The sequence below is a fragment of the Canis lupus genome, chromosome 6 (genome assembly GCF_003254725.2).
Source record: "Canis lupus dingo isolate Sandy chromosome 6, ASM325472v2, whole genome shotgun sequence".
Lineage (NCBI taxonomy): Eukaryota > Metazoa > Chordata > Mammalia > Carnivora > Canidae > Canis > Canis lupus.
Genome location: NC_064248.1, coordinates 30,871,828 through 30,894,329, shown reverse-complemented (window position 1 = coordinate 30,894,329; position 22,502 = coordinate 30,871,828). Strand labels below are relative to the sequence as shown.

The following is a 22,502-nucleotide window of genomic DNA, read 5'->3' as shown; positions in this document are numbered from 1 at the left end:
AATCAGGACAAAGTCACAGGCCAAAGAATCACTTGGTGTTGCAAAGTCCTTATTTGGTTAAAGGTTGGATTAAAAACCATACAGCTGTCTCTCTCCCACTCCCAAACTCTGTCCCGAAGAGGCAGACTAGCATGATTATGTACATGAGTTTGTCTCTGCCAAACAGTACTTTAATCTCCATCTCTGAACACGTGAAGCAAGTCTGGCTGTGTTCCCAGGTCATCTTGTTTCTGTGCAAGAACAATTGGATTATGCTAATGCGCTACATTAAGTGTATACGCGAAAGCTACAAGAACAGCCCGATGACAATTTTTTTTTTTTTAATATTTTTTTTTTAATTTTTTTATTTATTTATGATAGTCACAGAGAGAGAGAGAGGCAGAGACACAGGCAGAGGGAGAAGCAGGCTCCATGCACTGGGAGCCCGACGTGGGAATCGATCCCGGGTCTCCCGGATCGCGCCCTGGGCCAAAGGCAGGCGCCAAACCGCTGCGCCACCCAGGGATCCCCCGATGACAATTTTTTAAAAATATTTATTATTTATTCACGAGACACACACATAGAGAGGCAGGCTCCCCGCAGGGAGCCTGATGCGAGACTCAATCCTGGATCCTGGGATCACGTCCTAAGCTGAAGGAAGATGCTCAACCGCTGAGCCACCCAGGCGTCCCATTTTTTTTATTTTAGGAGCTTTTGTGACGTAAGGAGTTGATGTCACAATCTAATTTGTGAGTACTAAAAACCAAAAGCTCTCACTCCTCTGACTTGCTGGAGGACCACCTGAAGCTGGACTTGTTTCTGGAGCACGTTATCTTGGAAAGCAGGCTTCATTGGGCCTCTGCTGTAGGACAGTGCCTCCAACACTTACTGCCAGGGACATGGGCCTCAATTCAAATCCAGGGAGAGGCTGAGTACTTCAAGAGTCCTTTCCTGCTCCAGAATATATTTGATGGTCATCCAAAGTGTTCCCAGTGTACATGGGAGTAAATCCACGCAGGCTGAGGGGTCTGGATTCAACCCGGTGCCTCTACCCATGGCTCCCTGTTGACTAACCTCACTGAATGCACGCTAACTCAGTGACCCACAGACTTGGCCGACGACCACCAAAACCAATTATTTTGATCTCAAGGGTCCTTTCCAAAACCCAGCAAGGGTTTCTCGTAAGTTCCACAGTGAGCCCACTCTAGGCCTGAGGAAAAGCACTGGGAGGGTTTGCACAAACCAGGGTAACGGAGCCTCAGTGAACAGAAGGTGGAAAGCAGACGGGGTAAGGACCACATGTTAGGGATTCAAGTCAAAGCAACAGTGTCGGGAAGGCCCGCATCGCTCGGCAGTAAACGGCAGGCTCTAGTAAGTAAATGGACAGCCACAGAGAAGCAGAGACAAGCGCTGTATTTTCCCTGTCATATTAGCAAATACACAGAAGGGCAACTTAAAAAACGGATTTATTTCACAACTACTGGTTCTCTTGCGCACGAACATACGTCAGAATTACCTGCAAAGGTTCTAAAAAATATTTAAGTCTTGACCTCACGCCCGGAGAAGGCTGCAAGGAGTGGGGGCTTGGGACTCCGGCATTTTCAAAAAGCTCTTTGGGGAGTTCGGAGGTTTCCTTCTGCTTGAGTCTCTTGATTGTTAGGTTGACTGGGGTACTTTGCGCTTTTTGGGCCACTGTTTGGGGGTGTGGGGAGCTTTTTTTGCAGATTTATTAGCAGTAGTAAAGAACCTGGCTCCTGGCTTTTTGGTCTTCTGTCTTGGGTCTTTTTTCCCCAGTGAAGAGTTTCTTTCTTTCTCTGCCTCTTCTTTGATTCTTGGCTTCTTCTCTGGGCCGTTACCTGGAGTCTTGGCCTCTGCAGCCTTCGGGGTCTCCAAACCTGGACAGGCCTTTCTCTTTTTTCCACGGGGTCTGTTGGGACCAGGACTCTTTTTTTGAGACTTCTTTCCTGCAGCGTGGTTTTGCACCTAAGAAAAAGCAGAGTAAGTCCAAGGGAAAACAAATCCTGATATTGTAACTCCAAGAGCTAGTATCTTTTTCATGTCACCCCTAAAAGGTATACCTCAATACAATGAGATGGAGGTGGCTTTGCCTTTTGCCTCACAGGCATTTTGAAGGGCACCTGTTTTCCATTAAAAACTATAGCAAGGACCCTGGTGATCTCCATCAGGTCCAGTCAAAAGAGAACCACCTTTGCCCTTGGTAGGGACCCCTGAAGTGCCCAGTGGGGGCATCACAGGGAGCCTGTGCCCCAAACCTGACTCTTCTCCACCTTCAGTAATAAACGCCTTGCCTGTGGGTTAGGACAGAAGGTTCCCAGCCTGTGTGTGTCAAAACCACCTGGGTGGCCTGTCGGGAAACCCTGCTTCCCAAAGGCAGACTGGGAGTCTCTTAGGCAAGTGTGTTGCACAACAGGAGGCCTGCACTTGCCAGGACCTCAGGTGACTGCTGCTGGACAGGACTCCAGCGATGGGCACGTCCAATATGGGAGGACGTTAGAGAGACGACAACAACCAGCAAAGCAAAACTTCGCTTTTTTAGTAAATGTAAAACAACAGGATTATTATGGGAAATTTGGAAAACATAAGAAATGTAAAAGAAACAAAATTCTCTAATAACTATAGCACACAGTATTAACTACCTATTATTCACTACCTTCCCCCCACAAGTGTGCATACATTTAAAAGCCAAATGTTGAGGCGCCTGGGTGGCTCACTGCAGTTGAGCATCTGCCTTTGGCTCATGTCATGGTCCTGGGGTCTATGTCAAACAGACCTTAAATCTGTAATTTGGGATGGAGCCCCACATTGGGCTCCCTGCTCAGTGGGGAGTCTGCCCCTGCCCCCCACTCATGCTTTCTCTCTCTCTCTCTCTCTCTCTCAAATAAACCAATCTTTAAAATAAATAAACAAAAGCCAAACATTATGCCCTTTCCCCAATAACTTCATTAGCATCTCCAAGGACACTATGAAGACTTCCTTACTGAACATTATTTTGAATTACATATAAAAACTATTGCCAAGGGTACATGATGTGTCCTCATCTGTGCCTCTACAGTGAACGATAATAAAACTTCTGTATGTCATTCCCCGGATCCTGTTTCCTAACTACGGGGCAGGGCAGGACGCACCATTAGAAACGGAACCACTGCCCAAATTTCTCCCGACCTGCATTTTAAAGCCATGGGCAGTGTTTCCTAGAATTATAATGAATATCAATAAAAAATACCTCTATGTTTTCTTTTGCTGGAGTCCCTATTGGTACGAGGAGTGGGATCTCGTCTTCGGACTCGTCTTGCACCTTCTGCTGGGTTTTTCCTTTACCGGCCTCTTTCTTCTCACGAGCTTGCATCTTCTCCTTCTGTGGGGCAGGGTCCTTCGCAACAGCATCACTAATTTTGGGGTCCGCATCCTCTTCCTTTGGGGCCGATGCAGCCTTTTTACCCTGTTTCTCAAGCCTTTTGTTTTTTCTCTTCTCTTTTTGTTTTTCACGATTCTCTTTTTGTTTCTGTTTTTTCTTTGCTTCCTACAAAATAAATAAACAAACAAACCCACACAAGACCCCAGCATAATTTTAGTAAGGGATACGCTTGTTGGCAAATAAATGGCACAGATTTAGCACTTCCAGTTCTTATGAACTGTAAGCTCCTGGAAAGTGCCTCAATCTGTACCAACTCTGAGCAAACAAACCCTGTTATCAGCATTTGCACATCAAGTCCACTTTGGTTTTGGCTCATAGTGCAAGATGCGTGCTCTGTGAATTACACGTTGGGACTCAGAACCCGGGTAACTGAAGTATGCAATCAGAGCTTCTGTAAAAGCTGATCTTGTTTATGGGGGACTAAGGAATTATCCTAAATGTAGAGTATTCTGATGTGATTTATCTCAATAAAATTGTTTCAAAAAAACTCACAACTGATTTTTTTCCCCCTACTTCAGGGTTGTGGCTGAGAAGTTAAAACAGCAACTTTACACAGCTAGAGGTCCATTATCCTAACTACATAGTCACGTTAGGTAACATCCATAATCGTGTCCAATTCCATTTTAACCAGCAATTCCAACACTTTCACAAAGTCCTCAAATGAATCTGCTGACAATTGGCAAAAAACTCAGATTCCTTGCTTCTGAGAACAGCAATCTGTTTTTTTTTGGATCATCTTCCCAATGAAAATAAATAAAAAATTAGGGTTAAAATATATTTAAAAAAAATTTTTTTTTCTTGAAGTCATCAGGGAACCAACTACCTGCAAGACATTTTTAAAACAAAAACCCAATGGGTGTAAGTGAGCCCAGAAGCAAATTTTGCCAAGAGTATTTGCTGATCTCTAATTTTTAACAGGGAGTCCAAGCGGATGGAGAAAAATCAAACCCCAGTGTCTACACCAGGCAGGGATTCTAAGAGGAACTCCCCATGATAAGCTGGGAGGCTAGTGAGATACTCTCAGGGTAAAGATGAACAGGAGGCGGAGCTGTGCAGACTCTCAGCATGGTTTGCTCTGAAACGTTCAGGGAATCTCAAGCTTTAAATGTGCTTTCAGGGAGCCCTGGACCCCAAGGTACCCAAGAGATGGAAATGGAAATCCTCTAGATTAAGATCTTCATCCTCCACCTCCAATTATTTCTACAAAAATTTCCCAAATGTGATGACCACAACACAAAGACAACTGAGCCCACAAGGAACCAGCAGATGCACAGACCAGCTGTGACACCAACACTGGTACTTCTCGACGGATCAGACAACAAATAATAATGTTTAACATGTTCCAGGAATGAAGGTGAACTGGAGGGCTATTTACAGGTAGGTAAAAAGAAAGTAAAAGAAGTAAAGTCAATCTGAAAAAGAACAAAACGGGCAGCCTGGGTGGCTCAGCGGTTTAGCGCTGCCTTCAGCCCAGGGTGTGATCCTGGAGACCCGGGATCAAGTCCTGCATCCGGCTCCCTGCATGGAGCCTGCTTCTCCCTCTGCCTGTGTCTCTGCCTCTCTCTTTCTCTGTCTCTCATGAATAAATAAATAAAATCTTTAAAAAAAAAAAGTGACCTTTAGAAGAAATAACTAACCAACCCAAATTAAAAACCCACTGAACACGATTAACAACATGGCTAAAGAACAGACGTCTGGGTGGCTCAGAAGATGAGCCGCCTGCCTTCTGCTCAGGGCATGATCCAGAGGTCCAGGCTTCTTGTGGGGAGCCTGCTTCTCTCTCTGCCTATGTCTCTGCCTCTCTCTCTGTCTCTTGTGAATAAATAAATAAAATTAAACACACACACACACACACACACAAACATGGCTAAAGAAAAGTGCTAGCAAACTAAGAGAGGTGACTGGTCTAACACATAGAAAAAAAATCTGAATTTTCTCTTGTTCTGGCTTTTTTGGGGGGCAGAGGGGCAACAGTACAAATAGTGCTAAAAACCTGCAAACCCAAACTGAAAGGTTACCTGCTAGCCTAATACAATCTTAAATTCTGTCCATAAAAAAGTTTTTCTTTTTTTTTTTTTTTAAGATTTTATTTATCATCATAGACATAGAGAGAGAAAGAAAGAGAGAGAGAGAGAGAGAGAGGAACAGAGACAGAGGCAGAGGGAGAAGCAGGCTCCATGCCGGGAGCCCGATCCTGGGCCTCGGAGGATCGCGCCTTGGGCCAAAGGCAGATGCTAAACCGCTGAGCCACCCAGGGATCCCCCATAAAAAAGTTCTTAATAAACTAGATTTAGGTTTTCTTTTAGCTCCTCTTGCCACTACACAGGCTCCTGCTGAGCCTACTCAGCCCTTATCACTGACTTATCAATAAACACAAGATCCGTCTACCTCAATATACTTTATTCACACCACTACTAAAGGGTCTCACATGAAAAGTGGGAACAATGCACACAAGAGCCCAACCACTGGAAAACCAGTGAAGGTCAGGCAGGAATGGAATCTGCTCCTCTTCATGGGCCATGTTTATATCTGTGATTAAGTCTACCTGGTATTTAAAAATTCTACTCACCTTTTTCCTCTGAATACGAGTGCATATTCCCTTGGCTTCATCCTGACAGCTGACAAATGAGGAAAAGATGGGCAGGGAAGCTGACCTCTCTGTCTTCACATACAAGAGTTTCACGCTCTCCCACTTCTGCAATAGACAAAAACCGTATCATCAGTCCATGTCCTGCTTCTTTTATTTATTTATTTATTTATTTATTTTTTTAAATTTTTATTTATTTATGATAGTCACAGAGAGAGAGAGAGGCAGAGACACAGGCAGAGGGAGAAGCAGGCTCCATGCACCGGGAGCCCGACGTGGGATTCGATCCCGGGTCTCCAGGATCGCACCCTGGGCCAAAGGCAGGAGCCAAACCGCTGCGCCACCCAGGGATCCCCTCCTGCTTCTTTTAAACGAACAATCAATGGGCGCATCTGTAAGACCGCACCTCTGGCAACTTTTGTGAAAGCCTCTTCGCAACAGCGATGATGTTATCAACGATGTGTTCAACCTCCATTCCAGTGTGGCCAACGCGGATGGTACTGAAATTTAATACACTATTAGACAAGTGATTTTAAAAAATGATTTGTTTTTCAAAGTAAAGCACATTCATGTGAGAAACGTGAAAACATGACCCTTAAAAAAATTTAAGGCAGAAACATTAAAATCTTCAGGGTTTCACTATTTTTGTTTTTGCAGTTATTTTACAGAACTGGTATTTTTTAATACTGAAATTCAACTAATTTACATAGTGTAGTATTAGTTTCAGAGGTAGAATTCAGTGATCCATCAGTTGTATATAACACCCAGTGCTCATTACATTAATGCCCATCACCCAGTTACCCCATCCCCCATCCACCTCCCCTCCAGTGACTGTTTGTTTACTATGATTAACAGTCTCTTATGGGGGACGCCTGGGTGGCTCAGCTGTTGAGCATCTGCCTTTGGCTCAGGTTGTGATCCTGGGGTCCTGGGATTGAGTCCCGCATCCCTCTACCTGTGTCTCTGCCTCCCTCTCTGTGTGTCTCTCATGAATAAATAAAAACAATCTTTAAAAAAATAAAATAAAATAATAAAATAAAATAAAATAAATAAAATCTTAAATAAAAAAGTCTCTTACGGTTTATCTCTCTCAGATTTCATCTTGTTTTATTTTTCCTCCCATCTCCTATGACCTTCCACATTGAATGAGAGCATATAATTGTCTTTCTCTGATTGAATATTTTGCTTAGTTTCAATGTATTTTAAAGGGAGATTATCTTTCATATTCTAGAAATGCCTTGCTCCTGAAATCATGTCATACTGTTAAGCGGTGATGGAAGAGCTGTGCTTAACGAAGTGAGGCCTATGGGTTTGTGGGCAGGGCTGGAGGAAGTTCTACCTTCATTCTAGAAAACACAAGTCAGAGTCAGCCCTTGAACTTTCCTGAGGAGGGACTGTTCTGGAAGGAAAGACCCCCTAGAAGGGATGCTTGCATCATTATGGTCCCCTACCATGGCCCAGCTGTCATCCCCTAAGATAAACAGTTCTCATCCCTCCTGTAATAGCGTCCTCTGGCCAAGGGCAAGACCATCACTTCACCTGAAACAGGGTGCAGGTAGACACCAAGTGGGAAGATCCTCTATCGCTCAGCCACTGTGTACCCTGTTCCTGCCAGTCCCCACCTTTCCAGGTGGAAGGCAGGCTCATGGTCTGCTGGGCGTCACAGCATGAGGAGGCAGAGCTGGTGCTCTCACCTCCCTCCAGCCACAGACAAGACTCTGCCCACTGTGTGCTCACTGCCACCTGCAAGCACACCCTTGAGTTCCCAGATGGAAAGATGACAAGGAGGGAAGGAGAGAGGGGAGAGGGGGAAGGGCATGAGGGGAGAGAGAAAGAGAATGAATGAGGGGCTGCAGGAGGAGGGGGTATGAAAGGAGAGCAAAGAATGGTCTGGGTGTTTGTGCTGTTTGTTCACTGTCCACAACACTCCCTAAGGAAAAGAGGAGACCGCTGCTGCCTCCCCCCACCAGCTGCTCATCCATCCCAAGACCTCAGGCCTATGACCTGCTAGTTAATCACTTCCCATGAGCCACTACTTTGGTGTCTGCCTATAACCAGAGCCAGGGCCCAGGTCTGACAACCAATTCTTCTTAGCTGCTTCATTATAGCCAGTTAAGGGACCACCACCTGCAGATAAGACAACCCCAGAAAACCCTATCTGGCCCACCATACTCTGATCTGCCCACCCTGGTGAGCAGAGTCAAGATATCTTGGCAGTACTGTTTTACGGTGTGTGCCACCACTGGATACTCAGAGGCTCCTGGGGTATCTTTAGGAGGGGCAGTACCCTACAGCTCTGCCCTACGGGCAGCTGCCCATCGCCAGACCACAGATTTCCCAGTCAGATTATTTTTATTTTTTTTCTTTTTTAAAGATTTTATTTATTTACTCATGAGAGACACAGAGTGAGAGGCAGAGACATAGGCAGAGGGAGAAGCAGGCTCCCTGTGGGAAATCATTTGAAATCATCATTTCAAAATGATTCTGAATATGATTAGAAGGCCCCTCCTCCTGCTAAACTGCCAAGCACTCAAACTTAACTGGCCCCTCAGCCCTAATAAAAAAGGTTTAGCCACATTCTCTGTCTGCTAGGGTAACCACCACTACCCTGAAGTCCCGGGATTGAGTTCCACATCAGGCTCCCTGCATGGAGCCTGCTTCTCCCTCTGCCTGTGTCTCTGCCTCTCTCCCTGTGTCTCTCATGAATAAATAGTATCTTTTAAAAAAAAGTTTATGGGCAGCCCAGGTGGCTCAGCGGTTTAGCACTGCATTCGGCCCAGGGCCTGATCCTGGAGACCCGGGATCAAGTCCCACGTCAGGCTCCCAGTGTGGAGCCTGCTTCTCTCTCTTCCTGTGTCTCTGCCCCTCTCTCTCTCTCTCTGTGTGTGTCTCTCATGAATAAATAAATAAAACCATAAATAAATAAATAAAACCATAAATAAATAAATAAATAAATAAATACAAAAAAGTTTATGCAATTATCATCAAATGAATCTAAGATTGAACGAGGCACACATGGATACTTTTTGCCTACCTGCAAGAACCACTTTTAGAGATGTTTAAGACAGTGCCACCTATGCATTCATTAATCTCCCTGGATAAATTCTTGGCCAGAAGGTTCACAGGTACAGGAACTCTGTAACAACACACAGGTACTTGGAACAGAATGTATACACATCTATGACATTCACTCTGCTCAGATTCAGTTACCACCAAGAAACTTACTTCTTTCTGTGGTAGAAATGTCTCCCGAGGTGTGACGGTAAGAGCCGCCTGATTCTCGCATCAGTAAGGAAGAAATCAAAACTGCCCAAGAGGCGGAGCTTGGCTTCATAGGCTTTATACTCCTTTTTTAGAGTTCGGAGGGGGATAATCTAGAAAACACAAGAAAGAGTAAAAACATGAAATGTTAAGAACTTGAACAGAAAGGAGAAACACTCAAGCTAATAATTTGTGCCCAGATCTTAGAATGTCCTAGAGCCACAGTTTAGTAAACACGTGGAGATCGCCAACACATGCCAAGCACTGTACTAACCACTGGGGACATAGAGACAAATGAGCTGGGACGCCAGATAAAGAAAGGACACCAACAACTACAAACCACGACAGGGAAGCACCAAGTCAGAGGCAAACCTGGGATTTTCTGGAAGTGCAGACTATGATCTAACAGAGCAAGCTTCTGTAAAGCCTTCAAGACTTAAAAGTTACTGATATACACATTAGCTTTTAGGTGAGGGAATCTTAACAGTTCATCTATCATAGAGAAGATGGAATATGCCCTACTAAAGCCAAGGAAAACTGGAAAAATTGTTTTAAGTGATTTTATTTATTTATTCATGAGAGACACAGAGAGAGGCAGAAACATAGCCAGAGGGAGAAGCAGGCTCCCTGCAGAGAACCTGATGCAGAACTTGATCCCAGGACTCCGGGATCATGCCCTGAGCCAAAGGCAGATGCTCAACCACTGAGCTACCCATGCACCCCCAAAATTTGAAATAATTAAGTAAAAAATTAAATTCCTAGGGGGCGTCTGGTTGGCTCCATCGGTGAAGCACGTGACTCTTGACCTCAGGGTCATGGAGTTCAAGCCCCACGTTGGGTGGAGAGATTACTTAAAAATAAAAATTTTTAAAAAGGAATGGATGGATGAATAAAAATAAAATCTCTAGGAAAGAAATACTGGGTTACTAGGTAGTACAGGAACCTATTATTTATCACTTCAATTAAAAGACTGAATCAGGGGTAGCCCCGGTGGCGCAGTGGTTTAGCGCCGCCTGCAGCCCGGGGTGTGATCCTGGAGACCCAGGATTGAGTCCCACATCGGGCTTCCTGCATGGAGCCTGCTTTTCCCACTGCCTGTGTCTCTGCCTCTCTCTTAACTCTCTCTGAATGAATAAATAAGTAAATCTTAAAAAAACAAAACAAAACAAACAAAAAAAAAATACCTTAAAATGCTAAATCTTTAAAAAATAAAAATAAAAAAGACTGAATCAGATCTTTTCATTGTCCTGAAAACATTAACCACGCCTGACCTGAGAAATGGTTTTAATTCCATGCTTGTTCAAAAGCTTCTTGTAAAACCGTTCTGTGTTTTCAGGAGTTAAATTGGGTTCATCCTTGGTAAGTAAACAAATATCTGTTAAATCTGATCGAATACCATGAGGCAAGGCCCTGCAAAATACAGAGATGGAACAGAAGAAGAAAGTATTAGAAGAGACAAAAATGTATATTTCTAGTCCATGGAATACACAATAAATTCAGTTATTTCAACAAATTTCATTTTATTTAAGCAAATACTCTACCAGGAATATTTAAAAATACATCTAATTTTCAATGGTACAGAAAAGAGATTTAAGATTCAAGTAAATCATCAATAAAATATCAATTAGGGTGGCTCAGTCAGTTAAGCATCTGACTCTTGATTTTGGTCCAGGTTGTGATCTCATGGTTCTGAGATCAGCCCCACATTGGGCTCCATCCTGGGTGTGGAGTCTGCTTAAGATTCTCTCTCGCTCTCTCCCTCTGCTCCTCCCCTCCATATAAACAAAATAAAACAGAATATCAATTAATATGTGGGATACAACCAGAGTTAAAATATAATCAAAGACTATGCAAAGTAGCGCACGTGAGGTTATTATTTTATAAGTTGTTATACGTCGACGTGTACTATAGTGTGCTAGAACTATCTGTAATATCAGGATAGTTCTGGTTCAGAACTTCACCTTGCAGAAAACTCTGTACACAAAATAATACAGAAAACATGGAGCAAACCAACAGGGACCAACAAACGTATGTTATTACAGTTGAGCCTTTAAAATTTTTTTTTAAAGATTTTATATTTATTTGAGAGAGAGTGCACAAAAGCAGAGGGGAAAAAAAAAAGGAAAAAAAAAAAAAAGCAGAGGGAGCGGCAGGCAGAGGTAGAGGGAGAAGCAGGCTCTCTGCTGAGCAGGGAGCCCAATGTGGGGTGGATTCCAGGAGCCTGGGATCATGATAAGCCGAAGGCAGATGCTTACCTGAGTCACCCGAGAGCCCCCAGTTGAGTCTTTAAAACGAGAAAAAGGTGTAACCCATTTCTTAGGCCTACACGTCCTGAGGAAACATTTCCTTAGTCTAAGAGGCGAAGGCGCATGACTAGCTGAACAAGACGGGGAGTGATATGGAGCCAGGAAGTGGTAGCAATCATCATGAATAGAGTAGCTGGGAAGATATCTTAGAGGTGACAGGGCTTTCCAGAAAAGAGAAACTGCCTGAGCAGAGGTGTGGAATAAAGAATGCATGAGGTATACATAACCGACTAAGGTAACTTGCTGGGGCAGGTTTGTGGTCAGCAGTTAATAGAGAATCTGAGGATCCCAATTTCTAACCATCCTTACCAGCCCCATGACCCCACTCATGGGGGAAAAAAAAAAAGAAAAAGAAACCACCTCTCTGATATACTTTCTTCAGCACAACTGGCTTTTTTGGAGACTTCAAGAAATGAAAGACTTAAAAAAAAAAAAAAGAAAGAAAGAAAGAAAGAAATGAAAGACTTCACAGAAGCAGGGGTGCCAGATAAAATACAGCACAAGTTAAACTTTATTCTTTCTGTGAGTTTTCTTTTAGTATTTATGTCCCAAATATTACAGGGGACCTATTTATACTAAAAAAATAACTTGTATTTTGGGGCACCTGGGTGGCACAGTCGGTTAAGCATTGACTCTTGGTTTCGGCCCAGATCATGATCTCCCAGTTGTGGGACTGAGCCCCCACATCCAAGCTCTGCTGCTCAGGGCAGAGTCTGCTTAAATTTCTCTCTCCCTCTCTGCCCATCCCGCTCATGCTCACGTGCACATGCTCTCTCTCTCTCTCTCTCTCAAATAAATAAACCTTAAAACAAAATAATACAAGTTTTATTTGCTGGCAATTCTGCAGAGAAGGCATCTCTGACCTAAGAGTTCTACCCATAGCAGTAAGAATGTGTGATCACCATGGGTTTGTTTTCCAGAAAGCGCTCACTGCCAAGTTTTTAATCATCTGCATGAAGGAGTCTGGGACCTCAGGAGTTTAGCTTGGAACCAGCATGATATGGAAAGATAACAGAATCTATACAAATACAAAAGCTGTCTCATTTCTTCTAAAAACCAGGTTCCGCATCCAGTAGAACTGCTAAGGTGAACTGTCCACCCAGCCCCAGAAAACTAGTGAAATGTTTAGGAAAGTTAAGCATGCCTGAATTTGTTTTGTTTTGTTTTTTAAGGCACAATTACATATTTCAACTCACATTTTTATCTTGAGTTTCCAAAGTTTCCACCAGAAACAAAAGGGCGATTGTTAACCGCTAGACAGAATGACCAAGCAGATAACAAGGTCAAAGGCAGAAAATCAGAACTTACAGTCTGACCCTCAGTTCTTTACTTGGAATCTTCCATAATATCACCATTAAAAAGAAATTCTCATTCTCATTCAAAAGCAAGCCATTCGCGTTCTTCCTGGACCTGGAGTGTGCCAACAGTGCTTCCACCGCTTTTCGAATCTGCAAAGTGGAGAGACACACAAATAAATTAAATCTCAATCTAATTTAATTTAGCATTTGCCCCGTCCTCCCGCCCTTTTTCCTCTTGAAGTTCTATGTGAATAGCATCTCCATCAGGATCCTACAACTTGGGATCAGACTCCATCAGAAACCACCCCAAGGGATCCCTGGGTGGCGCAGCGGTTTGGCGCCTGCCTTTGGCCCAGGGCGCGATCCTGGAGACCCGGGATCGAATCCCACGTCGGGCTCCCGGTGCATGGAGCCTGCTTCTCCCTCTGCCTGTGTCTCTGCCTCTCTCTCTCTCTGTGACTATCATAAAAAAAAAAAAAAAAAAAAAAAAAAAAAAAAAAAGAAACCACCCCAAGATTGCGCTCAGCACCCGCCCACAGAAAAGGGCCTCTCCCACGTGAAGGCATCGGGCCAGGTGGGAACATGTTTCCCGGGCCCTCGAGGATGAAGGCAGAGATGCCGGGAAAAGCCGAACACACCACGACCAGCATTTAGTGAGCACTTACTATGTGCCAGGCCCCGGCTACAGCGCGTCACGGGCCTCGCCTCCTCTGATCCGGGGGAGGAGCCGAAGCCAGCGGAGGCCCCTTTCAAACCCGGGGTCACTGAGGCTTGCAAAATTAAGCGACCTGCCCAGGTCAACTGGTAGGGAAGCAGAGCCGGGGGGCGGGGGGGGGGATGGTCTCACTCCGGGACCCCCGGCTGCACTTTGCAATGCACCTGCGGCCCAGGCCGCAGGGCTCGGGGGCGGCAGGCGCCTCCCCGCGTGCAGGCTGAGCTCAGCGCCACCCAGCGACCCTCCCCGCAACTCCGGGGGCGCCCGCGGGGGCACGGAGCCTGCACCCGGCACCCCGCGCCTCCCAAGCCCACCGCCACCCCCGCTTCAAAGCCCCACTCCCCGCCGCCCCCTTGCTCACCTGCCCTTTGTCCAGCTGCTCCAAGCAGGCCGGGGTCTCTGGAGCGGAGGCCGAGGCTGCGGTTGAGGACGACGGTGACCGCGGAGCTGAACCCTCCATGTCGCTCTCACCTCGTGCAAGCGTGCGCGCGGGGACCCGGGGCTGGCTCCCCGTGCGCACGCGCGAGGACCCGGGGCTGGCTCCCCGTGCGCACGCGCGAGCCCTGGCCCGCCGCCGGAAGGGGCGGGGCGGGACGGGCTGTTCCGTCACATCCGGAAACTCGGGGTCGGAAGCACAGGAAGTCCCACCCGCGGGGTTTCGCCGAATCGGGTGCGGCGCCCGGTGTCTGAGAGTCTCCCGTGAGGCGCGGGAGCAGCCTGGCCACTCCGGGCTCGCCCTCTGCCCCGGGGGACGCGGGGGGGCGCCTGGAGGCGGGGAAGCGTGCGGCCGGAGAAGTACAGTGCCCGCGCCCCGTCCCCCCGCTGCCACCCGGGTCCCGGAGCCTTCCGGGGTCGGCCCCCGCACGTTCAGGAAATACTCGTTCTGTCTCTTTAAGGATAACTCGGCTTATTTATTTTTATTTTTTTAATGTAAGATTTTATTTATTCATGAGAGACGCAGAAGAGAGAGAGGCAGAGACACAGGCAGAGGGAGAAGCAGGCTCCGTGCAGGGAGCCCGACGTGGGACTCGATCCGGGGACTCCAGGGTCACGCCCTGGGCTGCAGGCGGCGCTGACCGCTGAGCCACCCGGGCTGCCCTCGGTGCCTGGGTTTAAACGTAATCTTTTTTTTTTTCTTTTTTTTTTTTTAAAACACAGCTAGTACTCTGGTATGCCCGTCGCTCTGTTCGTTGGCTCTTCCTCCCCAATGCACGTATCTTGGAGGTTGACTCAAGTCGGTAGGTACCTCGTCCTCTTCCTGCCTCATCGTTAAAACCTGCCCAGCGGCCTTCACCATCAGGCAGGAAACAGGAGTTTGTTTAGGAGCTTTTTGGTGGACATGCTCGTCCTGGCCTTTTTTTGCAGCCAGTTGTGGACCTCTTTGAGAGATGAAAGGACGAGAGCAGGAGGCCTTCCGTGTCTGTTGTTTTCCCCGAAAAAAAACGCGCCTTCCCTCTAGCCAGAGCTGGAGGACATTGCTCGACTCTGGCAGCGACCTTGTAATCAAAGTGTGGAAGAAATGTTTTGTTTTGTTTTTAAGATTTTGTTTATTTATTCATAGAGACACAGAGAAAGGCAGAGACACAGGCAAGGGGAGAAGCAGGCTCCATGCAGGGAGCCGGTCGTGGGACTCGATCCCGGGTCTCCAGGGTTGTTTTTTTTTTTATAATAAATTTATCTTTTACTGGTGTTCAATTTGCCAACATACAGAGTAACACCCAGTGCTCATCCCGTCAAGTGCCCCCCTCAGTGCCCATAACCCAGTCACCCCCGCCTCCTCCCCTTCCACCACCTCTAGTTCGTTTCCCAGAGTTAGGAGTCTTTACGTTCTGTCTCCCTTTCTGATATTTCCTACCCATTTCTTCTCCCTTCCCTTCTATTCCCTTTCACTATTATTTATATTCCCCAAATGAATGAGAACATATAATGTTTGTCCTTCTCCGACTGACTTACTTCACTCAGCATAATACCCTCCAGTTCCATCCACGTTGAAGCAAATGGTGGGTATTTGTCGTTTCTAATGGCTGAGGAATATTCCATTGTATACATAAACCACATCTTTATCCATTCATCTTTCGATGGACACCGAGGCTCCTTCCACAGTTTGGCTATTGTGGACATTGCTGCTAGAAACATCGGGGTGCAGGTGTCCCGGCGTTTCACTGCATCTGAATCTTTGGGGTAAATCCCCAGCAGTGCAATTGCTGGGTCGTAGGGCAGGTCTATTTTTAACTCTTTGAGGAACCTCCACACAGTTTTCCAGAGTGGCTGCACCAGTTCACATTCCCACCAACAGTTTAGGATTGTTCCCCTTTCTCCACATCCTCTCCAACATTTGTGGTTTCCTGCCTTGTTAATTTTCCCCATTCTCACTGGTGTGAGGTGGTATCTCATTGTGGTTTTGATTTGTATTTCCCTGATGGCCCTGGGCTGCAGGCAGCGCTAAACCGGTAAGCCACCCGGGCTGCCCTGGAAGAAATGTTCTTGAATCTTCAGCACCTGCTCTCTTTCTCTCATCTATTCTAGAATTTTGTGCAAGAGAGAATTCATTTTGGGCAGCCCGGGTGGCTCTGGTTTAGCGCTGCCTTCAGCCCAGGGCGTGATCCTGGAGACCTGGAATGGAGTCCTGCCTCAGGCTCCCTGCATGGAGCCTGCTTCTCTCTCTGTCTGTGTCTCTGCCTCTTTGTGTGTGTCTCTATGAATAAATAAATAAAATCTTTAAAAAAAAGAATTCATTTTAGCACAGTGGAGGCCCTGCGTATCAACGTTTTCTGGTGTTCTGAGAAGAGCATCAGGGCTGTCACGTGTGTCACTTGAATTCAAGTCTGAGAACGAGGCTTTTATGAGACTGACGCGCTGCCTGCTGCACTAAGAAGGCACCGGCTGAGAACAAGGCTTTTAGACCAGAAGGAAAGGCATGACTTGAGGTTGACAAGCATGGTGGTGTTTGCATGTTTGCAAGTAGTAAGTGGCTGGAGCAGGGACATGCAGAAGGGAGGATGGGAGGTGAGGCTAGAATGGTAGGTTAGGGAATAATTAATTCATGACCAGGCTGAGGGGTGGTATGTACCTCAGAGAAATCTATAGGTATGTGGCTTTTTAACTGGCAGGGGAGAAGAGGAGGTAGCCGAATTCATCACTAGGCTGTGGGAAAGTTCATAATCTGGCTGTGGTATTGTGGTGATATGAAAAATAGGACACACACCCACAGATTCTCTGATAATCAAGTGATGGTGCTCCATTCCCTTCCCCTTGAGTGTCACTTGCTTCTATCAGATATGACACAGCAGACTATAGTTTGCACTTTTTTTTTTTTTATAGTTTGCACTTTGAGTATTTTTCACCCGCTGTGTCTACCCCCCGCCGCCCCCCCCCCCCCCTTATTTCCTTCTGTTCAGATTACTTGCTTTGGTGTAGACATCTACCACGTCCTGAGGCTACTCAGCCTGCTGCAACCATGGGAGTGAGCATGGAAGTGGATCCTCAAGGAGTCAGACCTTGAGATGACCACAAACTCTTGACAGGCTTTCAGCCAGGACCATCTAGCTGTGCTGTCTCCTGACCCACAGAAACTGTGAGATAATAAGTGTTTGTTATTTTTTTTAATGCTTTTTAAAAAATATTTCATTTATTTATTCATGAGAGACACAGCGACAGAGAGAGAAGAGAGGCAGAGACACAGGCAGAGGGAGAAGCAGGCTCTATGCAGGGAGCCCGACGTGGGACTCGATGCCAGGTCCCCAGGATCAGGCCCTGGATTGAAGGCCGCGCTAAACCGCTGCGCCACCTGGGCTGCCCAGTGTTTGTTATTTTAAACCATTAAATTTGGGATAATTTGTTATCCATCATAGATAAGTAATGGGAATTTGTAAACCTTCTGTCTTCAGACCCATCAACTATGTTGACACAGAAGTCCTAGGAGGAGCTCACATCTAGTAGGCCCCGCAGCAACTCATTATCTTTCCCATAGGCCTGCTCGTCCTGTATTTTCTGTCTCGATTTATGGCACCACCAGCCACCTAATTCCTCCAACCAGAATATGGGAGTCATCCTTAACTCTCTTCCTCATTTTCCATACACGGTCAATACCAAAGGCTTGTTTATTCCTTTGTTCTTATTTTATTTTATTTTATTTATTTTATTTTATTTTATTTATTTTAATTTCAGAGAGAGAGAACACACAAGCATGAGCAAGGGGAGGGGCAAGAGGAGGAGCAGACTCCCCGCTGAGCAGGGAGCCCAACAAGGGGCTCAGTCCCAGGACGCTGAGATCATGACCTGAGGCCAAGGCAGATGCTTAACCTGAGCCACCCAGGGGTCCCTTGTTTATTCCTTTTAAAAGTCTCTTGCATTTATCTGATTCTTTCTGCCCCTTCTATCCTGTAGTGCAGGCCCACATCTTATTTTCCCAGACTATCCTAACTCATCTTCCTGCCTCCAGTTGTACATCTTGTAGTCTGTTCTCCATCCCCTTCAATGATCTATATAATCTGCAGATCTCATCCTATCAAAGCCAATCATGCTTAACCTCCTTCATTTAGTTATCCTTGTCATGAGGATAAGGTATAGATTCTTCCAAGTGCCTTACATATATCTGAGTTTTCATCTGTTATCTGGGGTCCTATCTGGTTTAGTATTTGTCCTGAAAAAAAGTGTCCTAGTTTGAAAAATAAATTAAATGGTCATCCACATTAGGCAGGCTACCTTCCATGTTCCCGACTTCGAACACTTCCCCTCACTCTTTGTTTTAGATCCTGCTTTCAGCTCTGCACCTTCTACTCTTGTTTTTAAGATTATATATATATATATATATATATATATTTATATTTATATTTATATTTATATTTATATTTATTTATTTATTTGAGAGCTAGAGCACAGTGAGATAGAAGGAGAAGCAGACTCCCCACTGAGCAGGGAACCCATGTGGAGCTCAGTCCCAGAGCCCTGGGATCATGATCTGAGCCAAAGGCAGACACTTAACAACTGAGCCACCCAGGCACCTTCCACTCTGTCTTCACACCTTCCCACGTGCCCTAACTTCTTCCAGAATGCTGCCACCTCCACAGTTGTTCTCCTGTAATTGGCTATTTTCTGTTTGAGGAGACGCTCTAAGAGGGCAGGAGAGGGCCAGTTAATGGTAGGAAAATGAGAAATGCTATGCTCACCACTGTATCCTAGCTCCTATCCCATATATGACATACTTGATGTTTCTTTAAAGAACGAATAATGCATTGGAATCGCCTGGGACAGGGCTTGGGTTGATGAGCACCGAAAACTACTGTGGTTTTCTAGGTACTGAGGTCTAATAGGGTGATAGCAGTAGGAAGATGTGTAAGTTTTTATCAGAAGGGCTCCTGGGTAGCTCAATTGTTTGAGCGTCCAATTATTGATTTCAGCTCAGGTCATCATCTCAGGGCGTGAGTTCAAGCCCCACATTGGGCTGCATGCTGCTGGGCATGGAGCATACTTAAAAAAAGAAAGAAAAAGATTTGATCAAAAATTAAATATACAAGGAGGTAAATTCAGATTACTCCCAAATTCTGAACAACTGGGCACATGGGTGGTCGTGTTAATACAATTTGGGAAGACAGGAGGAGCAGATTTGGAAAGAAAAATAGATTATTTTTCAGTATTTTGAGGTTGAAATTCCTGGAGGCACATCCAGGATCTGGAACATGGAAGAGAAGTTTCTTGAAGGAAAGGAATTTGGGACGTCACAGAGGGGACGGTTACAGCTGTGGATGGATGAGAGTACACAGAATAGGACAGGAAAAGCAGGGCTGTGCAGAGCCCCACAGTCCAGGAACAGGAGAGAAAGCCACTGTAAGAGCCTGAGAAATAGTCAAGGATGTATAAGGAAACCAAGAGGGTGTTCTGTTCACTCTGGGGCAGTGGGGAGGCGAGGATGTGGTGACAGCATGTCAGTACTGAAGGTGACAAGACATCCTGACAAAAAGTCATGCTGGTGGGCAGGTGGGTCACGGTGAGCTTACAGAGGCCCCTTCAGTGAAGGATGATGAGGGATGTCAGAGGTAGAGGAGAGATGAAACCTGGGCATATTGCCACCTTTTACTAGGAGGGCAACTGAAATAGATGACAAGATTTTTGTGTCCCAGGGAATATGTTAGAGTCCCAGTTCTTTCACCACCAAGGATAATAACGTGTGTAATGGCACTGCCTCAGCTCTCCAGTAGCATTTTGGTTTCCCCACAGATTGAACATCCATGGCCTCATGTGGCTTTGGGTCCCCAGGGCTCACCCACACGAGTGCACAGGGCGCTGTGTGGTGGGGGAGGCCGGATGTGATAGACCCATGGACACGGGTGGCTTATAAACTGCGAGGACAACAGTAGTAATGGTTCTTCTCTAGAGTCAGTACCTTGCTGTGCCGTGTGGTAAGACCTGCTCATTCCACCAGAACCGGAGGTACACACAGCGCTGGCCTGGCACACGGGGCACAGATGCTTGCTCCAGGCTTGGCTCTTCCTGGTCCACTGTCTTCCTTCCCTTGTCTGGGAGCTGTCCTTGTACTGCACATGTGTTCCTAAGACAGTGCCATGCTTCCTCTCTTTCCCCCTCCCTCCCTCTTGTCCTTTTTGTAGGTGCGTGCTGGTTCTCCGGAATCGTTCAGAGGATTAAATGAGATGGCTTCTATCTACATAGCACCCAGCACATACATAACAGCACGAGACTAGCCTATAGTTGAAAATATAATTAAATGGACTGGAGAGGAAACGTGCATCTCAGCCGCTGAAAGATGGAAGGAGGTGGTGCGCCTGTGTTCAGGCAGGGAGAACTGTTTTAAGGAACCTCTGGAGGGCACCAGGAAGAGAAAGGAGGAGAGCGGGAAGTCACCAGGGGCACTTAAGGGGATCCCCGGCAGCTGTATGGCCAGTTGGGCCCCAGAGGGACACCACGTCTCGCAGTCTTGGGCGTGCATCAGCCCCTCCTTGGACATGACTTAGGAAGAAAACGAATCCAGTCCACCTCAGCTTAGGGGAATTGCACTCCTTGAGGAATGTCCTATTAAGGCCAATCTAAAAAGTGATTTCTAGACTTACACAACATAGATTACGGAGACCAGCTATTATCTCTTACCGTGGAAGACAGGCAGCTGACAAGTGCTTGGAGGGCTGTGCTCTCTTAAGCAACACCCATATATAACTGCTAGATGTCGAGACAACTCCATGCCTCTTTACTCAAATTAGTAAGGTTTTCAGTAGCCACTATAAAATATCATGCTAGGTCATCAATGATGAAGGGTCAGTAAAAGAACTTTTAAAAGTTCTACATAAACATAATAAGTCAACTGAACAAGAAAAAGGAGTTGGTCCTGAGGTTTGAAAGAGTTGGATCAGTAGAGGTGCATGTCCAGTTAATTCACCCTGGCAACACAGAAGCCAGCTGGGGACAGTGCCACTTGGGAACAGGCATGACACGTCAGAGGGCGCACAGTGGAGAAGGCATTCAGGATTGCCTGGGAGATCAGAGGGGAGCTTGTGTAGTTTCATCACCTTTTAGGCGGACTGAATGGTCTGTTTAGTAATAAAAGCATTTAAACAGAAAAGATGAAACTTTTCTGTCTGGTTTATTTGCATTTGTAATGATAACTCCGAGAAGGCTGTATTTGCAGCCAACATGATGGAATCCTAACTGGGAAACAAAATTAAATCTCCCTTTAAGGAGGGATAAAAAAAATCTTGGGATATTCATAAAATAGAATGGTGTACTTGGCAAGAGAATAAACTGATAGACCCAGCAGGATTAATCTCGAAAACATGTTGCTAGAAAGAAGACAGCTGGGTGCATATAGTGATTCCATTTATGTGGAGCTTGAACCCAGGCAAAATGAACGTGTGGCAAAACTGTGATCACCTTGGCAGGAGGAAGGAATGGGTTGGAAAGAGTGGAAGTTTTTGGGGTGGTGGGAATACTCTGTTTTGACGTGGGTGTTTACATAATTGCACACATTTGACATTTATTGGAAGCTCAAGTTGTGTGCATTTCACTGTATGTAAACTTTGCCTTAATAAAAACCCTCCTTTTGTACACAAGTTCTGTCTGCTGGAACTTCTTTACAAATAGTAATTATTTTTAAGAATCTAATTCTTTCAAAATCTCTTGATCCTAAAAATGTAGTGTATTTGCCAGGGAAATAACATAACTGGTGATGGAGATTGCTTTTGTTCTAAGTAACCTGTGAAGTCTATAAGCAGTCACAAAGTGCTTGAGTACTGTGTCCTCATCCCATTAAAAGGGGTGAAATCACCAGAGTAAATCTCAGTCCAAATATAATCACACGATAAAGAATGCAGAACAAGTTAAATAGGTAATTTTCCCGTGATTTCCTCTCTAGCTGTTTTACCAGTAGACTTAGATGACCAATAGACTCTTAAACCACAGAGTAGAACTTTTTTTGGTAAAAAAGCCTTAAAATTAAAATTCCTATAAATCCTTAAATTTTTAAACTATTTTTACTGCTTGCTTTTATATTTGGGCACGATCATTTCCCTGAAACAAAATGTTAAAGAACTCAAAGTGGGATAGGTTAAGAAAATGTGCAGCTAACATTAAATGTGACCCAGTACACATGGAGAGGGAAGAGGTTTTGCTTATTTAAAAATTATTTTATGTATTTGAGACAGAACATGAGGAGGGAGAGGGAGAGTGAAAAAAAGCAGACGCCCCACTGAACAGGGAGCCTGACTCGGGGACCTGAGCTGAAGGCAGACACATAACTGACTGAGCCACCCAGGTGCCCCTAACTAGTTTTTTTTTTTTTTTTTTTTTTTTTTTTTTTTTTTCCCTAACTAGTTTTTAATAGAAGGATCATATAAAAAAATCTTGATGGGGCGCCTGGCTGGCTCAGTCGGTAGAGCATGCACCTCAATCTCAGGATCATGAGTTCAACCCCACG

At 45.6% G+C, this 22,502-nt stretch overlaps 1 protein-coding gene and 1 long non-coding RNA gene across 2 annotated transcripts; one reads left to right on the top strand and one right to left on the bottom strand.

The window, feature by feature from the left end:
• Positions 1-515: 515 nt before the first annotated feature.
• RSL1D1 (ribosomal L1 domain containing 1) lies at positions 516-14,134 on the bottom strand. Its single transcript, XM_025416485.3, has 9 exons — positions 13,944-14,134; positions 12,878-13,017; positions 10,535-10,673; positions 9,228-9,376; positions 9,037-9,138; positions 6,409-6,502; positions 5,985-6,110; positions 3,224-3,520; positions 516-1,962 (listed from the first exon to the last, which is right to left on the bottom strand). The coding sequence occupies exons 1-9, from the start codon at positions 14,040-14,042 to the stop codon at positions 1,636-1,638; spliced, it is 1,473 nt and encodes a 490-aa protein (XP_025272270.1). The 5' UTR covers positions 14,043-14,134; the 3' UTR covers positions 516-1,635.
• A 71-nt stretch (positions 14,135-14,205) lies between these two features.
• On the top strand, positions 14,206-21,639 carry LOC112640362 (uncharacterized). Its single transcript, XR_007411269.1, has 2 exons — positions 14,206-14,820; positions 17,228-21,639. It is a non-coding gene; the product is annotated as an uncharacterized LOC112640362 (long non-coding RNA).
• The last annotated feature ends 863 nt before the right edge of the window (positions 21,640-22,502 follow it).